Here is a 20,682-nt window from a genome sequence, read left to right as displayed (position 1 = left end):
AGGTGGCACATTTTATCTTAACGAGAACACATGGATCACCTAAAAGTTCCTCCTTATGATTTCATGTTTTCTATTATACTTGTAAGAAACTAGGTTTATAAAATGGACTCTTTTCTATCTTGCTCTCTAGTTACAACCAACCACTCTCTTGGTCCTCTCTGTTCCCCAATCGTTGTGTCTCTTAAATCTGCCCTCTACCTCTACTTCACTCTCCACCACGGGCAAGGGTGTTCCAAAACCAGATCATTTTCCAAAAATTCATTTTGCTTCTGTTGTTCCCTTGCAGAAAGTCAGATAAAGGGTCTAGCTACCCTGACGTCTATCTGGAACATCAATCTATAAGGGTTACTAAAATGTCAGAAAAATACATAGAATAGATGGTGCTAACTAATTCTGTTCACTACATATGACCCTTACCATAAAGTATTGAAAATTCATGTCAATGTGGGTCTACTTTGGCTAGAGAGTTATAGTCTGATAAGATGGGGGCAACTTTGGTTACAGAATAACAAGCAAGATATCAAGTATTAAATTATTATATAATACATTTCCTGGACTACTTTCATATTTTAAGTGGCCCATCCATCTCTGACTTAAAACAACCAGAATCAGTGACATTTCATTGTTTATTGAAAAAAATTCAAGAATCCTCATTTTGTGTTCAAAGCCACCTATATTTTAATTAGAATGTCTTACTACAATACTTCCTAGCATCAATTCTCTATATCCAGAGTCTTTTTCACACATCTTCTTGAGATTTGAGTTCAAATCTTTGCTCCTTGTCATACACCTTTTTTGACCTCTAATTCATGACATTCAGCCAGATGGTATGCCAGTAAGCACCCCGATTGCCTTATGTCCTTGTTTCTACCTGTCTATGCCTGTGTTCTGAATTCTTTGACCTTGTCTGATTATGGATGAAGTAGTTACAGGTTGATGGCAAAGTCTAGCAAGAAAATTCTATTTAATTTGACTCACAATGTTGTGTGTGTGTGTGTGTGTGTGTGTGTGTGTGTATGTTTAATTTGAGTCAAGCTTTATTAACAAGCAGATTTAATATTTAAAAATAAAATATGAAATTCTGGCTCCTCTTAAAAAACTGAGAGATTTGGTAACATTGGGATCATATTCCATGGCAACATTCTCCAGACTCTCCTTTAGAGATTTACTTGTATTTTTTCAATTGTATAAAGTACTACCACATCACCTCACGCATTCTGTTCCCTCTTTGACTTTTGCCAGCATTTAAATCAAATCCTGGCAGGAAAATTGTTACTTGTTCTGCCCTTCAAAACTTGCTTCACCATCCCAGAATCGACACTTAGCTTGCTCCTTTGGACTTCTCCCTCTCCTTTATGTGGTCCATGAACCAGCAGCATCAGCATGATCTGGTGATTCTTATCTAGGTTAAAGTTTGAGAAGCACTGGACTACACCCTTTGCCAGACCTTCCCTCTCATCTTTAACTCTGGGTTTTGAAACTTACTTCCAGGTAATATCCTTCTTCCTGAGCTGAATCTCTGGATTTATAACTTATTTTAAAAGCATGCTCATTCTTCAATATGCAGTTCAAATTTATTTCTTATCCATGGAATTTCCTTGAATTACATATGTGTATTTCATATTTTTGCATACAAGTCTCAGTGGATTATATTTACAGGTGAATAAACCACCATATTTGCATTGTTCCTAAGAGCTGCCTTCCCAGAAATTGTAGAAATTGTCTCATTTCTGAAGGAAATAGAAGGCATAGAAAAAGAGGAAAACAGAGTTACTCCCCTCTGAGTGCTCTTTATTTTTAGTTTTTAAAACTGACAGATGAAATTGTGTATTTATTATGTACAATATGATGTTTTGAAGAATGTACACATTACAGAATGATTTAACCTAGCAAAACATACATATCATCTCACATAGTTATCATTTCTGTGATGAGAACACTTTGCATCTACTCTTTTTTTGGTTGCTTCCATATCTTGGCTGTAGTGAATAATGCTGCAATACACATGGGAGTGCAGACATCTCGTTGACAAATTTATATTATTTCTTTTGGATACATACTCAGTAGTGGGATTGCTGGATCATGTGGCAGTTCTATTTCAAAAAAAAATTTTTTTTTTTTAATTGAAGTCTCACTCTGTCGCCCAGACTGGAGTGCAATGGCCGCTCCCGGCCACTGTGGCCTCGACCTTCTGGGCTCCAGCGATCCTTCTGCCTCAGCCTTTCAAGTAGCCGGAACTACAGGCGCGCGCTACCACACCCAGCTAATTTTTTTCATTTATTGTAGAGACGAGGTCTGGCCAAAGTTGCCCGGCGGATCTCGAACCCGCAGAGCTTAGGCAATCCACTCACCTCGGTCTCCCAAAGTACGGGATTACAGGTTGAGCCACCGAGCGCGGCCTATTTCAAAAATTTTAAGGAACCTACATACCATTTTCCATAATGGTTACATTAAATTATATTTCTGTTGACAATTGCAAGTATTCCCTTTTTTCTACACCCTTGCCAGCACTAGTTAGAAGAATCATTCTAACAAGTGTGAGGTGATATCTCATTGTGGTTTTAATTAGCATTTTCTAGATAATTAGTATAGCTAAGCATTTTTTGATATATCTGTTGACCATTTGTATATCTTCTTTTTATTCAGGTTCTTTCCTCATTTTTAAATTAAGTTATTTTTTTAAATTAATATTGAATTGCTTGAGTTCCTTATATATTTTTCAGATTAACGTCTTATCAGATGCATAGCTTGCAAATGATTTGCAGTTTAATGTAATCCCATTGGCCTGTTTTTGCTTTTGTTGCCTGTGCATTTGAGATTATATGAAAAAAATCATTGCCCACACCAACATCATGGAGCTATTTCCCTGTTTTCTTCCAGTAATTCCATAGTTTTGGGTCTAACATTTAAGTCTTTAATTCCTTTTAAAATGATTTGAATATATGGTGAGAGTTTGGGTCTAGTGTAATTCTTCCACATGTGGATATTCAGTTTTCCTAACATCTTTTATTAAAGAGACTGTCTTTTTCCCTTGGTGTGATCTTGGCATTTTTGTTGAAAATCATTTGGCTGTAAATGTGTGAGATTATTTCTGTTCTCTATTCTGTTCTGTAGGTCTGTTTGTCTGTTTTTATGCCAATACCATTCTGTTTTAGTTACTATAGATTTATAGTATATTTTGAAGTCAGATAGTGTGATATTCCAGCTTTTTTCTTTTTGCTCAAGGTTGTTTTGGCAGTTTGAGGTCTTCTGTAGTTTTATACACTTTTTAGTATTGTTTGAGTGTCCTTTAATGGGTAGGATGCTCATCTGCTCGAATACTCTCAGGACAGTGCTGGTTTACACCTATTGTACAAATATCCCTTCTAATTACTCCCCCTTCATTCCAAAAAAGTTAATGTGGTACATATACACAATGGAATATTACACAGCCCTAAAGAAGGACAAAATTATGAACTTTGCAGCAACTTGGATGGACTTAGAGTCTATAATACTCAGAGTGATTTATCACAGAAACAACGAACTGAGTAACACATGTTCTCTCTCATAAATGGACCTTGAAGAATTATCATAATACTATAAGAAAAAGATTGGCAGTAGTGGAAAACTGCCAGGGAAGAGGTGGGGGGGTGGGATCGGCAGTGGTGGGAAACTGCCAGGGGAGGTGAGGGCACACCTCATCAACAAGGGTATCTGCATAATGAACATTTGTATACCTAACCCTGAATTGTACCCCAAACTTTAATGTAAAAAAATTTTTAAAGAAAAAAAAAGTTTCCCTCTTTGGCTAATAAATTATACAGGCATCTTATCAATGAATCCATCCCAGGAATACCTTCTTCCTTCAATTCCTTTTTGCTATTGTGTGGTCTTTCTTGGTCAGTATAGGGATTTTGGATAGGAAAGCAAGCATTATTTCCCTTCAAAGCCTTTAGGCATTCAACAGCAGAAAGTTAATCCAAGCACAATCCCAAGTATTGCCTTTTAAGAATATCATATTAAAATACATAGGGTTATTTGTTGACTTTGAAATAAAAGAACTGCAAATATTCTTGCTGAGGAGAAGAAAAGTATATAGGACAGAAAAACAAATCATTTTATTCCTTTCTGATATTAACATCTATTTTTTTAAAAAAAGAATATGAGGGTGAGAAATTTTTGCTGAATGGGCTCTTCTGATGGAAAAGAAAACTCAGAAGTTGTCTGTGTTTCAACCCACAAAAGATCCTGAATGTTTGATTTATAGAACCAAATGAGGTAGAGAATAAAATGGCTTTATTTTGGCACTAGAAATTCATAGAGTGGGCCATTATTTCAAACTATCTCATCTTTCTCTCCTGCTGATGTCTTCCAATTTCTTTCTTGTACTTCTCTTACTCTACCTTCTTACACAGGCTCAAGAAAGAAAGAAAGAAAGAAGAGAGAATCACCACACATTGTCATCACCATGCCATACAACCTCCATCACCACCACTATCACAAGAGAATAATGGTAAAACAACAATTTAAGAAGGCTAACTCTCAAGTAGGAGTGTGACAAATCCCCCCTTCAACTCAACCTCTAGTCTGGTAAAAGTAACTGATACATCTGATATATTTCTGGGAATTTACTCTGCAACCATAACAAGTAAACATTTAAATCAAATTCTGTGCTAGAGATAGCAAAGTATTTAGTATCATAAATTCTTAAACTGATTGATAGCAACAAAATAATGTCTATTTTTATCTTGTTTATTTATGTGGAGGGAAAATACAGAAAAAGAAAATAATTTGAAATTATGACCACCAGTGGTCTTACACATATTTTTTTTTTAAATTACTCCTCAAAATGAAGAAAAGAGCCCAAAGGATTTACACAAAAACACTAGTTATATGCCTAGAAATCTTTACACCTCCAACCACTTTCAAACGTTTCATGAAGCAGTTCAGCAAATAAACCACATTCAGCCAACCCAAGGCAGTTGTGTAGAAAACAGATGGAATTCCATTAGATCATATGAGGTGTAATGTTACTTAATTCTGATTACCTGTTCTGGGTGTATACACTGTGGCTCCTTGGTTCATTTATAGCAACCTCTACCTTTCCTGTTGAAAGAAGTTTCTCTCATACTACAAAAGTAATGAAGCTATTATGGGTAGTTTTTGTTCCCTTATATTTTAAAAATTGAAAGTATTAACATTCCCAGACTTTAAACTATATTATAAAGTGACAGTAATCAAAACAGCCTGGTATTTGTACAAGAACAGGCATACAGACCAGTGGAATAGAATTGAGATTCCAGAAGCAAAACCTCAATTTCTCAACCAACTCATCTTCAACAAAGCCTCCACTACCCACTGCTGGGGAGAGGAGAACCCATTCAGTAAATGGTGCTGGGAAAACTGGCTGACTACATACAGAAGATTGAAACAGGACCCCTACCTATCCCCATACATAAAAATTAACTCTAAGTGAATCACAGACCTAAATGTAAAACCTCAAACTGTAAGAACCTTAGAAAATGCAGGAGACACTTATGGAAGTTGGAACTGGTAACCAATTCCTGATCAAAACCCAAAGTGCCTAGGCCATAAGAGATAAGATAGATAAGTGGGACCTCATTAAACTGAGAAAGCCAAAGAAGCAATCAAGAGAGCAGGGAGACACCTCACAGACTGGGAAAAAATATTTGCCAACTCCATATCTGACAAAGGCCTAACATCAAGGATCTACAAGGAACTCAAACATGCTGGGAAAAAAAAAAAACAAAGAAAACCCAAAAGAGCCCTATTACAAAGTGGGCTAAAGATATGAATAGACACTTCTCAAAAGAAGACACACGAGCAGCCAAGAGATATATGAAAAAATGTTCAGCCTCACTAGTCATCAAGGAGATGCAAAATAAAACTACGCTGAGATACCACCTAACTCCAGTCAGAAGGGCCATCATCAATAACTCAAAAAATAACAGAGCTGGAGAGGATGTGGTGGAACACTTCTACACTGTTGGTGGGAGTGCAAACTAGTTCAACCTCTTTGGAAACCAGTGTGGCGATTCCTAAAAGTTCTAAAATTCAACCTTCCATATGACCCCGCAGTCCCCCTACTGGGAATACACCCGGAAGAACTCAGGTCACTCTATAAAAAAGGTACTTGCACACGTATGTTTATCGCAGCATTGTTCACAATAGCAAGAACATGGAACCAACCGTGCTGCCCATCACAAGAGAACTGGATAAAAAAAATGTGGTACATATATATATACAATGGAATACTACACAGTCATAAAGAAGAACGAAATCATGAACTCTGCAGCAACCTGGATGGAATTAGAGTTTATAAAACTGAGTGATCTCTCACAGAAACAAAGAGCTGAGTATCACATGTTCTCACTCATAAGTGGACCTTGAACAACTATCATATTACTATAAGAAAAGGATTGAAAGTGGCGGGAAAATGTGGGAGGGGGTCGGGGTGGGGAGGTGGAGTTGACCATAGTTGATATCTGCCTGGAGGCAGGGGAGGGGCACACCTCATTGATAAAGGTACCTGCACAGTGAACATTTGTATACCTAGTCCTGAATTGTACCCCACAATTTAAAAAAAATATTGAAAGAGAAATATTTTAGCAGCATACCTTTTGAAAAAAGTTTTCAAAGTTATGACATATTTAAAACATATACAAAATAGCATAATAAACACATTTGTACACCGCATCATATTTAACACATGCTGACATTTTGCCACATTGGCTTGAATATTTTTAAGTAAATAAAACATCCCACATAGTTAAAGACTGATATGTATCACTTCTTCATTTTCTTCTCTGTCCCTCCCCCAAAGTTAATCACTGTCTAGAATCTGGTTTGTTTCTGTTCCATTCGTGTTTTTGTGATTACACTACATGTAGATATTAATAAACAGCATGTGGTTTTGAAATGAAATAAGGTTTACTCTATCATTTGGCAATTTGCTTTTGACACTCAGTGTTTATGTTTTTCAAATGTATTCATGGTAATACATTTAGAGAGCTACTTCATTTTAAATGGATGCAGTATTCCTTTTTATGAATATGTTATCACTTATTTATCTTTCTATTGATGACTGTTTGAATTTTGCCCCAAGTTTTTCACTATTATAAGGTTATAAACCTCTTAGTACCTATCTCCACATGCATGGATATGGAAATAAGATTTTCCAGGCTAGAGGAGAAAATGAGTAGACGAATTTCTAGGTAGAAGAAGGCAATCTGAACTTTAAGAGGTAGCACTCATTTGCTATGCAAGATGGTTGTACTTGTTTACATTAGCACCAACGATGTGAGAGAGTTCTATTTCACCAAACTTGATATTTTGGAATAATTTATTCATTTGACAATCTCTTGGTATACAAATTTCTTATTTAATGTGCATTTGCTTGGATACCAGTGAAGCATTTTCCATGATCCTTGAACATAATTATTTCTCTTCTGCACATTACCTATTTGCGGTCCTTTCTCACTTTTCTGTTAGTTGTATGTTCATTTTGTCTCAAGGATTCGTGGAGCTATTTTTAGATCCCCAATCTTATTTCTTTATAAATTACATATTTGTAAACATTTTTCTTAGTCTTTGGCTTGTCTATGAAGTCAGCTTTATTGTCTTTTGGGTTGACAAGAGGATTTTCTTTTTCTTTTTCTTTTTTTCAGTGGGGATCTCACTCTCTCGCCTAGGCAGGAGTGCAGTGGCATGTTCATGGCCACTGCGGCCTCGACGTGCTGGACTCAGGCGATCCTTTCGCCTCAGCCTTCCAAGAAGCTGGAACCACAGGCACGTGCCACCATGCCTGGCTAACTTTTCTTGATTTGTTGTAGAGATAAGATCTCACCATATTTCCTAGACTGGTCTCGAATCCGTGGGCTCAGGCAATCTTCCCCCCATCTGCCTCTCAAAGTGCTGGAATTAGAGGCATGAGCCACCATGCCCGGCCAGATTTTCATTTTAATGTAGTGACTTAAAATATTTCCTGTTATGTTTTGTGTTTTTAACATCTGATATGAAAAAAAAATCTTTCTATGTTATATATTTCCACATTTTTCTAAAGTTTAAACTTTTTTTTCAAGTGTAGGGCTTTAATGTATTTATATAGGGATCTGATACATTTTTCTTTAAATGAATAGCCAAAGTTTCCTGGCTTTCTTAATTGATCCATCTTTTGTCTACTAATACATGCCACCACGTATTTCTTTGGCTGAAGTTTTACATATGCAGCCACATATGCCTCTGAACCCTTTATTTTGTCCTGCTTCCCTACTGCCAACTTTTAAAAATTAGTTCTTGCAGAACTATCATACTCTTTTAATTTTGATAGCTTTTCAGTAAGGTTTACAAGCTGTATGGTGAGTCCTTTATCTTACATTTTTCTCAAACTTGCCTATGTAGATTTAGGATTTTTTTCTTCTCTTTGAATTTTAAAATTACAATTTTGAGTTGTGATAATTTGTTTAGATTTTCACTCAAATTACACAGAATTTGTAGAGTAAGATAATTCTAAGTATTTTTATCTATGAGTTTCTCTATTTTCTTAGGCGTCCATTAAATTTATTCTATAATATTTTGTAGGTTTTATTCACAGGGTCTGTTATATATTTGTTAGATGTCTTTATTATTTGGAGAATAAGAAACTTATCTAATTGTTATCCTTTTGGAGAGGTTTTATTTTTTTCTTCTGTTTGGTGGCTTTAAAAAATTTGTACCTTTAATCTGAAGTTTAATTTATGACGTGCAGGAATATGGACTAATATTTAATTAAATTATTTGTACTTAGAAGTGCATCTGAGGATTCATCTTTCTTTCTCTTTCTCTTTCTTTCTTTCTTTCTCTCTCTCTCTCTCTCTCTCTTTCTTACTTCTAGAGAATTTAGACGTTATTCCTTTGAAAAATCTCTTCTTTCTTCTTTTTCAGAAATGTCTTTTACACATATGCTGTGATTCTTGATTCAATCTTCAAATTTATTCTTTCACTTAAAAATATACCTTTCAGGCCAGGCAACTTGGAGAGATCTCGCCTCTACAATAAATCAAAAATTAGGGCATGGTAGCACACACCTGTAGTTCTGGCTACTTGGAAGGCTGAGGCAGAAGGATCACCTGAGCTAAGCAGGTCGGAGTGAGACTCCCACTCAAAAAAAAAAAATAATAATAATATATATATATATATACAACTTTGTTATTCTTTCTGATTTATTAGGTACATTCCTAGTATTCCTTCTCAGTTCACTGATTATATGTTCAAGTATATCCAGTTTAGAGTTTATATTATACTCTAAGAGGCATATTCTGGCTATAAGATAAATGATAGCCATAAAGCTTACTCAAGGGTCTTGATGATACTATATGTCACTCAGCAGTGTGCCACATGGTAGGGCTGACGTTGTGTGTCACTTGGCAATATGATACACCCTGCCTCAGGATTTCTAACCCTGGGGATTTCCAAGAGACAGGCCACCTTGGCACAGACGCAACTTTGCATAAACAAAACAAAACCCTTACAAGAATAGCTTAAACACCCTTTCTGAAAGAAACACCTGGCAACTCTCCCCAGTGAATACAGATACAAGAAAGGCGAAAGGATCCTGCAGATTTTGATGATGGCCTGTGACTCAGTCCTCCTGGGGTCAGTCGGTCATCTGCCTGCATCTGGCCCAGGCCATCAACTTGCTCCTGCAGTTCATCTTGGAAGAACACTGTCAGGGTAAGCTGTGTGAGCATCAGATGGTGCTAACACTCATCTTTGATGTTAATCAAACCAAAGAGAAGTTACCCCCAGTAAGGCTGGTTAATCAGGACCATCTGAAACCTCTGAGCAGGGTACTCAATTGAGGATTTTTTGTTTTGTTTTGTTTTGAATTTCATTGACTACATTAAATTTTTTAAAGATATCTCACTTTTTAAAATATTTATCTGTTCTCGCTTTATATTTCTATTTTGAAAAATAATTTTTGTGGATTTTTTCCCTTCCTAACTAGCTGATTTCCCCATTATTTTTTTCATCTGAGTTGATTTTGTCAGTCTTTATTATCTTATTGTAATTTGAAATTTTATTTTCAAATATATTCTTGGTAGGTTGTTGTATTTTTGTGTTTTCTCTTTCTAGACTCATTGTTCTATATCTAGCAGTTTTACAGTTGTTTCCAGTCAGTTCTTTGTTCCCATTCCAGATGGGTCTTGTCTTAGCAATTTGGGGTTCCTTTTCTGCTGGGGTAACACAGACCCAGTCACCTAACTGGGTCAAGTAGCTTGGGTGAGGTTTGGCTGGAGACTGGGCGGTGTCGGCTTCCTGTAAACCACCATAGGCAGAGGACAGTCTAGCACTTTCTGTCTTTCATAGCTTTGAGAAAACTACTCTCTAACCCTTGGTTTCTGGCACTGAATCTAGCTCTGACCCCAGAATGATGTGGAAGTACTCTAAGCCACAGATTCTCACTTTCATGCCACTGGTTTGCTTTTTTCTGATCCATTGTGATCTATAGAAATATTTATTTGCCTTATGTTGAACAAAGAAAGGGCTTGGGGAGGAGAATGCTAATTGTATAAAACTTTACCTAGACTGCTGATCAAAAGCTTTATATGTAGAAAAATGTATTTGAAATGTGAAAATATTTGCCAAATAAACAGATAAATGTGTTTCCTGACTTATGACTAAGCATTTGGATGGAGATAAAAACATTTATGAATGCTTACTATGTGCCAGATACAACAGCTGGTGCCTGACATAACTTATTTTATTTAGTCCTCACCAAAATTCTAGGAAGTAGGTATTGTAATTCTATTTTGAACTAAGATTTGATGATCACATTGCAAGCATGCGGTAGAGTTGGGATTCAATTCATGTAAACTACATAAAAGCATATATTTTCAAATTTACCATTCCATTCCCAACACTTAAAATGGTGCCTGCCATATAGTATCTTCTCAGAAATATTTGTTGAGTGAATAAAGTTCTTTATTATGTTCTTTCTACTATCCAAATTTCTTACAAAATACCAAGTATCTATTTTAGGCATAAGATTCCTATGCGTAGAGGTCTCTTTCTCTTTGCCTTGTTCCCTTTTCCTTTTAATCCCCTACTTGCCTGGCACTGGATATCTTGACCCTCACCCCAGTGAGCAAAAGTCTTTACATTTCCCCCCCAAATCTTGATCTCTCTTGCTGACAGACAACAGTGGAGCTAAAAGGTTTATCTGCATAGGCTAATTCCCTGTAGTGGACATTTCTCTTTCCCAGTCCCCATTTAACAATATCATAGTCATATCTGGTCTTAACCACCTCAACTAAGCACAGCCAGGGCACTTGCTGAAGGGGTGAAAAAGGCACATAAAGCTATGACTAGGCAATCTGAACAATTACTTCTCCCCCCCCCACAAAATTCTGTCAAGTTATCTTAGGTTGATTATATTTAAAAATCACCTTGGTTCTCTTTTAAATTATAACTCTACATGGAATTAAAATATAAATTTGGCTTTAAAATACAGTGTTTTTCAATCTTTTACTCCTTTTAAAATGACATACTGACTGATATTAGGGAGTAATTTAGCTGATGAATTGGTATGTATGTGGGTACAATCTCCTCTCAGCACAGTGTGAGAAAAGCAAGACCAATCACAGGCTTCTCTCACTGCAATTGATTTTCTAAAGAGAACACAGAGCAATTAAAACAAGAGAAAAATCATGCATTCTAAATCTGTGTTACAAGAAAAACACTATTATTATTTAAAAGAGCCTATAAAGGACTTTGCATGGTTCTTGATAATCCTACCCCCACTGAAGAAATCATTTCTAAGACTCAATGCCATATTAATTGCAAAGCCTAAAACGCTTCAGCATATCCTCATCTTGGAGGATGGAGAGTATGAGGAAATTCAACTACAAAGTCAAGGAAAAAATAACTATCATTTTTTGTTAGTTTTTGGCCAAAATGAATAGCAGTAAAAGGCAATTGGTTGCCCAATTATGTCAATTACCTGGGAATTTTAAACTTCTTTTCATTCAGCTGCCACACTTAACCAGCACCCGAGATGTACTGTTTCCACACTCTAGGCACATAGTGAAACTGGAAAAAAATCATAGAGATCACCTAGTTCTCCATCCTGACTATGCATTAAGACATGATCAAAATGTAATATGTGATTGACTGCTTCAGGATCACCAGGGGAGTTCATTAAATGTGTAGCATCCTGCACTTGGCATCCAGAGGTTGTGATTTTGCACAAGTATGTCACGTGAATCTGGAACAGCTGAATCACAGACAACATTTAAACCTTTTATAAAAGTCTTGTTTATTTTATAAATAAGGAAATGAGCCAGAGAATAGCATGTCTGAGTCACTTGAGGAATGTTTCACAATATACTATGTAAGTCAGAACAGGCTAGGCTATACTGTGGCAAAATTCCCCAAATCTCAGCATCTTAAAGCAAAGTTTATTTCTGGCTCACAATATTTGCCTGTCATGGGCAGAGGTTACTCCGCAACCCAGACTGAGAAAGGCTTCATCCCAGTGTGTGCTTTTATGATAACAACTGCAAGAACAGTGGAGTAAGGCAAGCTAAGCACAGTCATTAAAGATTTGATATAAATGCCATTAAAGAGGCAATGACAATCTATGGATTTGGGAGTCAGACAAATTTGTGTTTAAGTCTTGCTCCCTTTGTGGACTGTGAGACTTTGAGCACATTTTGTAGCCTCTATGGGTCTCTGTTCACCTGTAAAATGGTGATAATATTGACTATTTCTTAATGTTGTTATGATGTTAATGGTAAGCATTCACATTTGTTATTGTTGCCAATCAAGGTATCAAAACATATAATGTAAGAAAAAAAGAGCTTCATAGAAAAGACACCCTCCTGTTGCACCTACTTTCTTGTTCTGTCCCTGCATCATTCTATTCACTCTATCGAAGCTCCTTCTTTTCATCACTTTCTTGCTTCGGCAGCCTAACGTTTTTTTTTAACCCAATCCAGCTCAATTCCTATATCCTATATCAATTCCTATATCCATGTGAAATCATCCATTCATCCATCAATCCAACACAGTTATTAACTATCTACTACTATGTGGCACGTTGTTTGGTTTTTAAACAGTATATTCCATATTCTTGAGGCATTTACAATCTGCAGGGAAAGACAAAAATAAAAACAAAATGGAATACATACTACAATAGAAGCCAATGTACCCGTGATGCAATGAGTGCATCGAGGATGATCAGTTTGCATCAGTTTGCCCTTCCTTCTCAAGAAGAATGGGGCAAAAGAAAAAGGCATTCTAAAAAGAGAACACAGCATGCACAAAGGCAGAGAGGCAAGAATAGTTACAGGTATCTCAGGGTCTGCAAACAGCTAATCATGGTTAAAGGTAAAAATGTGAATGTGAGAGATACTGGGGACTTTGGGGAGGGTTGCTAACAAAAAAATGCTAATTTTTAAATATCCATCTGTGTGTACATGTTTTGTTTAGATATGTTCCCCCTGAAAGCAAAAGGAAGTCACTGAAGAATTTTGACCAGAGGCACCTAGGACTAAGTTGGCATTTTAAAAATAGTACTCTGGCAAGAGACCAGAGAAAAAGAGTGTGAAAAATGGTCAATTAAAGAAAGGGATGAAGATAGCCTTAAGGAAAGTAGTGCCAGCAGGACTGGAGAAGAGGCAGATGAGGTGGAGATGGGGAGATTTAGGAGGATTTCAGTTGAGGAGACACAACGTAGTCTGAGTGTTGGGGGCTTATGAGAATTTGAAGCATCTGAGGTGACACACAGGTTTTAGGACTGTAGCAGCATTCTTTAAGATAAGGAAAATAAAAAGAGCAGCGGGTCAGGGGCATGTGATACTGTGTGTGCTTGGAGAAATGGAGGGGCTGGAGGATGATGAATTCTTAGTAGTTTTTTCACCTTTTAATCACACATTCTTAGCACAAATGATTTGTTTCAATCATTTGGTGTGTGTTTACATACAAACTTGTTTTGTCATTGTTTGTCATAGTACATACTGACTTCCCAGCATTTCTGCAAGCTGCTTGAAGACAAACATTCATTTAAACTTCTGTTTATAACAAACAGTTCATGTGGCACAACACATTGGGCCTAGAAAATTCTCAAAAAAAAAGTGAAATAAACATGTATCCAAGTTGGATTTTTTGGTTTTATCTACCACATTAACGTTAGCATCAATTGTATTTTTGTTGTTGTTTTTGCTCTTTATTATTTCTGTGCTCTGGAGTGTCTAAAATGTTAACTTTCTTGGAGTTTATAGCATTTTCTTCTTTAGCTGAAAACCATACAATATTTTTTATAACTTTATTTTATTATACAGGATTTTTAAACCAACATTTAAAACAATATCAATTGTTTTCATTAATATATTTTTTATTTGGCTCTTTTTAAATTCTTTATATTTTCTTGGAATTTCTCCCCTCCCTCTTCTTTTACTTTTAATCTTTTTAAATTCTCTCTCACTCTTTTAGCAGACTTCTCAATCTACCACTTCCCTCTTCTAGTAGATGCTTTATTTCTTCAAAGTTTACAATCAGTATATTTATCCCATCTGTTTATTTTATTTTTAGATTTAGCATCATAAGTCTCTCATTGTGTATCATTATTTTGTTTATTATGATTTCTATTCAACTTTTGAAAGTCATTTGGACACAGGCATGTAGGAAAGAAACCCAAGCTTGTATTGCTGGGACTTGGTGACACTCAGCAAATGACACACTTATAAGCAGTCCATTGCTTCATTTCTGAGTCTCATCCCCCGTAGTTAGAATCACTGTAACTTTCTGTCTTAATGACACTGAGTACCATGAAGTCAACTGAGGAAATGGCTAAAATAGGCCTCTTCTGTTGTTTGATCTATCTAAAGCATTCTCATAAACAGAAATGCCTGGGTGTCTGGTAGATGATTAACAAGCCATGGGAGAATGTATCTGCAAAACATGTAGACTATAGAAAAGACCAAAACAAAGCCACTGTTAAGTGTGAATTTTGAATTCTGACAGAAGCCAAGTTCAAATTTACTTTCTAAAGCAACAAGCTGGCCTTTGTTGAGTTACGTGCCTCTGAGCATCAGTTCTCTCATATGTAAAATGAGAAGCAAATATGTAATTATTTATGAGTTTGTAATAAAGGTTAAATAAGATAATTTGGGTAAAGCAGTTGGAAGGATGCCTGACACAGAAGAATACAGAGTCAGTCTCTTCTCCTTCCTTGTTTTTTTGAATTTTTCAATTTAATTAATTTAAAATAATGTATATTATTTTTTATGATTATGTAAGTAACAATTTTTGTGCTGTTCTATGTGGAAGGGAATACTTACAATGAATATCACTCATGATCCTATTGGTAATAGTGTCATTAGCAGTCTGAATGTATGTTTTGGTAGGTATAATTTGCTGCCTGTCTCATTTATTCATCTATATATAGGTTTTATAAAAACAGAATCATTCTCTACATGCTAAATTTTTAGAAATGTAATTCCCGGATAAAATTATAAAAATGTTTTAAGGGTTTTAATTTTTTTCCAAATTGTCCTCCAGAAATAGCATAATTGATCATTTTGTAAGCACTTTGAGAGGCTGAGGCAAGAGGATTGCTTGAGCCCAGAAGTTCATGACCAGTTTGGGTAACACAGCAAGACCCAGTCTCTACAAAAAGGAAAAAAAAAAAAGCCGAGTATAGTGAGGCACCCCTGTAGTTTCAGCTACTTAGGAGGCTGAAGTGGAAAGATTACCTGAACCCTGGGGGTCAAGGTTGCAGTGAGCCATGCTTGTGAATGGCAAAATGAGACCTCAACTCAAATCACCATCATCATCCTTCCCTGTTAACGTTACTTTGTAAAACCATTTAAGGTCTCTCTTCATTGATGACATATTTTTGACTCGAGATGGAATTAAGACAAAACTTAACACAAGTCCACTAAAACAACTCAATAACCAGTAGGAAAATGGGGAGGAGGAGTCAGTAACTCATCGTTTGTTGGTTCTACATCTTGTAGATTTATTTTGTTTTTAAAAGATAACCTTGGGACAGAATTCTTCAGTTAATCTATGACTATGTCTCCAGAAGCATAGAGTTTTTCAGTTTGGTAACTAAAAGTTAATATAAATTGATTTGCATTCATATTAAAGTTAGACTGTCCTTCAATTTTATACCCTCCAAAGACCCACCTTCTTTGAAAAAAGTCCTGCTTGATTAAATGGGAAGGAAAGAGGAATACAGTTCACCAAATACAACTTGGTGCCAGGCACCTGGCTTCTTCATAGATCTAATGTTCTTTTGTTATACATCTTGGAAAAAATAATCAATGGCTGTATTCCTTAACAATAGTACATTTCCCAATTAATGAATCATGCATTGAAACCATTGCTTTTTATGTACCGGCCTGTTTTCTAAAGAGTTTTACATTCATTTTTTTCTGAAAATTAGGAAGGATAATCAAAGTGTTATGTATTTATATGTCAAAGGGGCATCACAAATGATAGATAGCCATGGTCTGTTTGTCTTGATGAGTTTAATTTTGTATTTTCTCTGTCCCCCCTTCCTTCCCTTCTAATCAACTCATTTGTTAAAACTCAATTAATGTCAATGAGAGGATTTTTTTTCCTATTACAATAAGGACCTATGCTGATGAGACTAACTGAGAAATCTTGAAATATAGCAGGGCTCCAGGTATGAACCAGAATGTGCTCATGCTAGAATTCAGCTGCATCTAGCTGACCCGTGGAACCAGGGGAGCTGGAAAGGAAAGGTCAGCTTGTGTAGTAGATGAAGTAACATTCCTTGAAGGGGGCTAGAGTGAAAATTCAGAATAGAGCCCTGGGTCTGTGACTCAAATTTGTCACCTGATGTCACTGCCAGAGAGTCATATATAAGTCCTCACAAGTAACTGGGCTGAGAGTGGCAAGGTAGGAAAGGGAGGGTTACTCACACAGAATTGGAAAAGCAAAGTCAAAATCAACGGACTTTGCCTGCTGTTTTCATTACACATTCTGTAAGATTTTGAGGGTCCAGAACGATACTGAGCCAAAAGGGATGGGAAGTATTCTCCCTCCTTCCATGGAGCACTGAGGTCTCAGCATAAGGAAAGACCTAGCATGGGGTGCTGCAGCTGGGTGATCACACCTGGCAAGAAACAACCCATGGCTGTCGCAGCAGGGGCCAGTCCCTGCTCCAGCTTTGCACGTGGAGGAGACTTTGGCAGTGTCCAAAAGAACTATTCGTTAGGACACATGATTCCCCTCAGAGATCCCAGATCAGTGGCAACGACTTCTGACGGAGGTTGGAATATTATAACTATTATATAATAATAATTATATCCTTATTGTATCATAACATAGTTAATTATACTATGGTGATAATAAATTAAATTATATAATTACAATATTACTATATAATAATATTATTTTATAATATTATAATTAATGTGGTTCTATTTCTACCCAGACAGGGATAAACTTGATTAATGCATATTATGCAGAAGAATGTCAGCAAGGTTTTCTTCCACTAAGAGAAAAGATTGTGTGTCACCATGGGGGTGCCGTGAAATGCCCCAGGTGGGAACTCAACACACTTAGGAAGACTCACACTGCCCACTCACTATGTGTGCCAGGCACTGCTCCAAGTAAGTGCTTTATGAATGTTGATTCATTTCATCCTCACAACAAGCCTGCCACTGTCCCCATCTTACATATGAGAACACAGAAGCACAGAGAGTTTAAGTATCTTGCCCAAGTCATGCAGCTTATAACTGGTAAATCTAGGACCCGAAAGCAGAGAGTCCAGCTCCAAAGCCTGTCCTCTTACCACGAAGTGATACTTGTCCCTACAGCACAAAGAACAAGCTCACTAAATGCTGATTCAGATCACTTTACCAAGGAATTAAAAATGCATTGAGCTTATTATTCTGGACTTAATAGATTGACTACTTTTAAAAGCAAATAGAAAAATGCTTACTAGTACACCTAAATGAAATAAAATCTGAAATTATCAAAACAAGTTACAATGATTTATTAGATTTTCTGATTAACCAAGGAAGATTACTTCATGCTTTCAATGTCTTCTTATCCCACAAGAAGACTAAATTTCCAGGAAGTTCTGTGACCAAGTCACAGAGCTGACAAGTAAATTATTCCATGCTGAACCCTAGAACTTCCATTGCTCATCTACCTCTATTATCAGGGGAGGATTGTGCTAACCCAGGATGCTCCCTGGAGGCTGACAACCTGAACTGCCAAATCTCAAGGGCTGTACTTCTTTCATTCTTCTTCTCATCTAGTTTTCCAGCAGAGAGAACAATTCTGATTGAATATTTCTGAGAATCAACCAATGTTAACCATTTTAAAAGGGGAAAATGGACAAAACATGATACGCAACCACATCCTGACTGTAGACTAAAAGTATCAACACTCACTCAGCTCTGAGCCAGGCAATCAGATAGCAAAAAATAAAAGACGATTAGACTAAGTGAGGAAATCCACCAGTCCATCTTCTATATTCACTCACCTTGCTGCGGAGGATGACAGGCAATGGCAGTAAAACCAAAAGAGTGAAAACCACAAGGAGAAGCCGGCGATAAACCAACATGTAACCGAGGAATTTCATTGCCCCAAGCAGGTGCCTCTGATAGTGTCCTTCCACAAACAAAGCAGACGTTAAATAACCAACCTGGATTAATATTTTCCAGCCTATTATCTCCACTCACTGCCCTAGACGGACCCACATGAGTTAAAATTAAATCTCATTTTTTATTGTTTTACTATCACAACTAACATGAAGAGATAAGCCCAAGGGCGTTTGTGAGAAATCAGAGACCATTTGCTCATGTTGCTTTTCAAAGGTAAAACTGTTCTTTCCTTACTTTCCTTGCTCATATCAACTGGAATATGGACTGGACAAGACCTAGAGAAGGCAAAATCATGAAGCTAGTCAGGTTTGCTCTCTGTGAGGACCCTCTATCCCTTTTGATGTCCTCTGACTTTTAGGCTCCCTAACCAGAGTAGTGATCACACTGCTGTGGTGTCCTGAGCAAGCCTCCACAGGTTGTCTCCACTGCCCACACTAAGGAAGTACATTTTCAGTGTGTAAATTGAAATAACAACTCTAATAGTAGGGATTTCTGAGCATAACAATGTGAAAGGGAGTCTTTTTTTTTTTTTTTTTGGTACAGATGGATTTTCCTGGGGCTTCTCAGATAATGTATTGAGACAGACTTTTGCAAAATTTATGGCAATTTTCCCCTATTGTTTGAAAGCAAAATTCTGTGTATTTCTTGAACTCATTGCCCCTTTTGATAAGGAACCATAAAGTCTTATCTAAGTCTTCCACTTTAAAACCTTTGCAGGCTTGAGTCGATACTATTGTGCTGATACTGACTACATAATTATCAGTGAATCAACATAGAGATGAGTCATTAAGACCATACAAGTGCGCGCGTGTGTGTGTGTGTGTGTGTGTGTGTGTGTGTGTGTGCACTTGAGCCTATAAACACAAGAACACGTGTGAGGATGGGGACTTTTCCAACAGTGATATAGAAGATATATTTTGAAAATACTTCTTTTTTCTTGCATTGTGGGAAGGGCGCTATCATTCTTTTTTTTTTTTTTCCTTTCTTCTGTGTTTAATACTTTCTTAAGTGTTTCTTCTAGAGTTGGCCTGAAGCAGTGAAAACTCTTTTCTTTTTTTTTGAGTTGGAGTCTCACTCTGTCTCCCAGACTGGAGTGCAGTGGTTGCTCCCGGCCACCGCAGCCTCGACTTGCTGGGCTCTGGCGATCTTTCTGCCTCAGTCTTCCAAGTAGCCGGAACTACAGGCGCATGCTACCATGCCCAGCTAATTTTTGATTTATTGTAGAGATGAAGTCTCGCCAAGTTGCCCAGGTGGGTCTCAAACCCGTAGGCTCAGGCAGTCCACTCACCTCCGCCTCCCAAAGGCGCAGGATTACAGGCTGAGCCACCGAGTCCGGCTAGTGAAAACTCTTAAAAATTGAATGTCTGGGAAGGATTTTAGTTCTCCATTGCTGATAAAACTTATCTGGGTAGGTGATTCTTGGTTGAAATTGTTGATCTTTTAGAACTTTGAAGATTGGACTCCAATCTCTCCTAGTCTGAAGTGTTTCTGTAGATAAGTCTGCTGCTATTCTAACTGATCTTCCCTGTTAGGTAGTCTGAACTTTCTCTCTTGCTGCCTTTAGGATTTTTTCTTTTATACCTACTTTGTGTAGGTGAATTACCATGTGTCTAGGAGTTGATTTCTCATTTGTTGTCTTGCAGGGATTCTCTAAATCTCTAGTGTTTGAATGACCACATCACTGGTGAGATGAGGGAAGTTTTCTTGGATACTTTCATGAAATGTTTGTTCCAGGGTGGTCTCTGTCTTTCTATCTGTCTCAGGGAGTCCAATTTATCTTAGGTTTGGCCTCTAGATATAATTGCTCATCTCTTAGAGGTTTTGCTCTCTCTTTTTAAGCTTCTTTTCTATGTTTTTAACAGTTTGGGTTAGAAAATGCAGGAGATACCCTTATGGAAATTGGAACTGGCAACCAATTCCTGATCAAAACCCCATGTGCCCATGCCATGAGAGAAGATAGACAAGTGGAACCTCATCAGACTGACAAACTTCTGCAGAGTCAAAGACACCACGAAGAGAGCAAGGAGACAGACCACAGACTGGAAAAAATTATTTG

General features: G+C 37.0%; 1 protein-coding gene across 2 annotated transcripts in view; it reads right to left on the bottom strand.

Moving 5' to 3' along the window:
• SLC13A1 (solute carrier family 13 member 1) overlaps window positions 1-18,631 on the bottom strand; it is a 93,597-nt gene extending 74,966 nt beyond the window's left edge. The window contains exon 1 of one of the 2 annotated variants that reach the window (XM_008049151.2): window positions 18,506-18,631. In XM_008049151.2, coding sequence (XP_008047342.1) covers window positions 18,506-18,604 — 99 coding nt within the window. In that variant the 5' untranslated portion in view covers window positions 18,605-18,631. Of the gene's footprint in view, window positions 1-204; window positions 223-18,505 lie in introns of those variants that run through there. The other variant, XM_008049158.2, reaches the window with a different exon arrangement.
• Between the last annotated feature and the right edge of the window lie 2,051 nt (window positions 18,632-20,682).

The sequence above is a fragment of the Carlito syrichta genome, unplaced genomic scaffold (genome assembly GCF_000164805.1).
Source record: "Carlito syrichta isolate Samal-C Ts95f unplaced genomic scaffold, Tarsius_syrichta-2.0.1 Scaffold50926, whole genome shotgun sequence".
In the NCBI taxonomy this organism is placed as follows: domain Eukaryota; kingdom Metazoa; phylum Chordata; class Mammalia; order Primates; family Tarsiidae; genus Carlito; species Carlito syrichta.
This window is presented reverse-complemented; position numbering and strand designations above follow the sequence as displayed.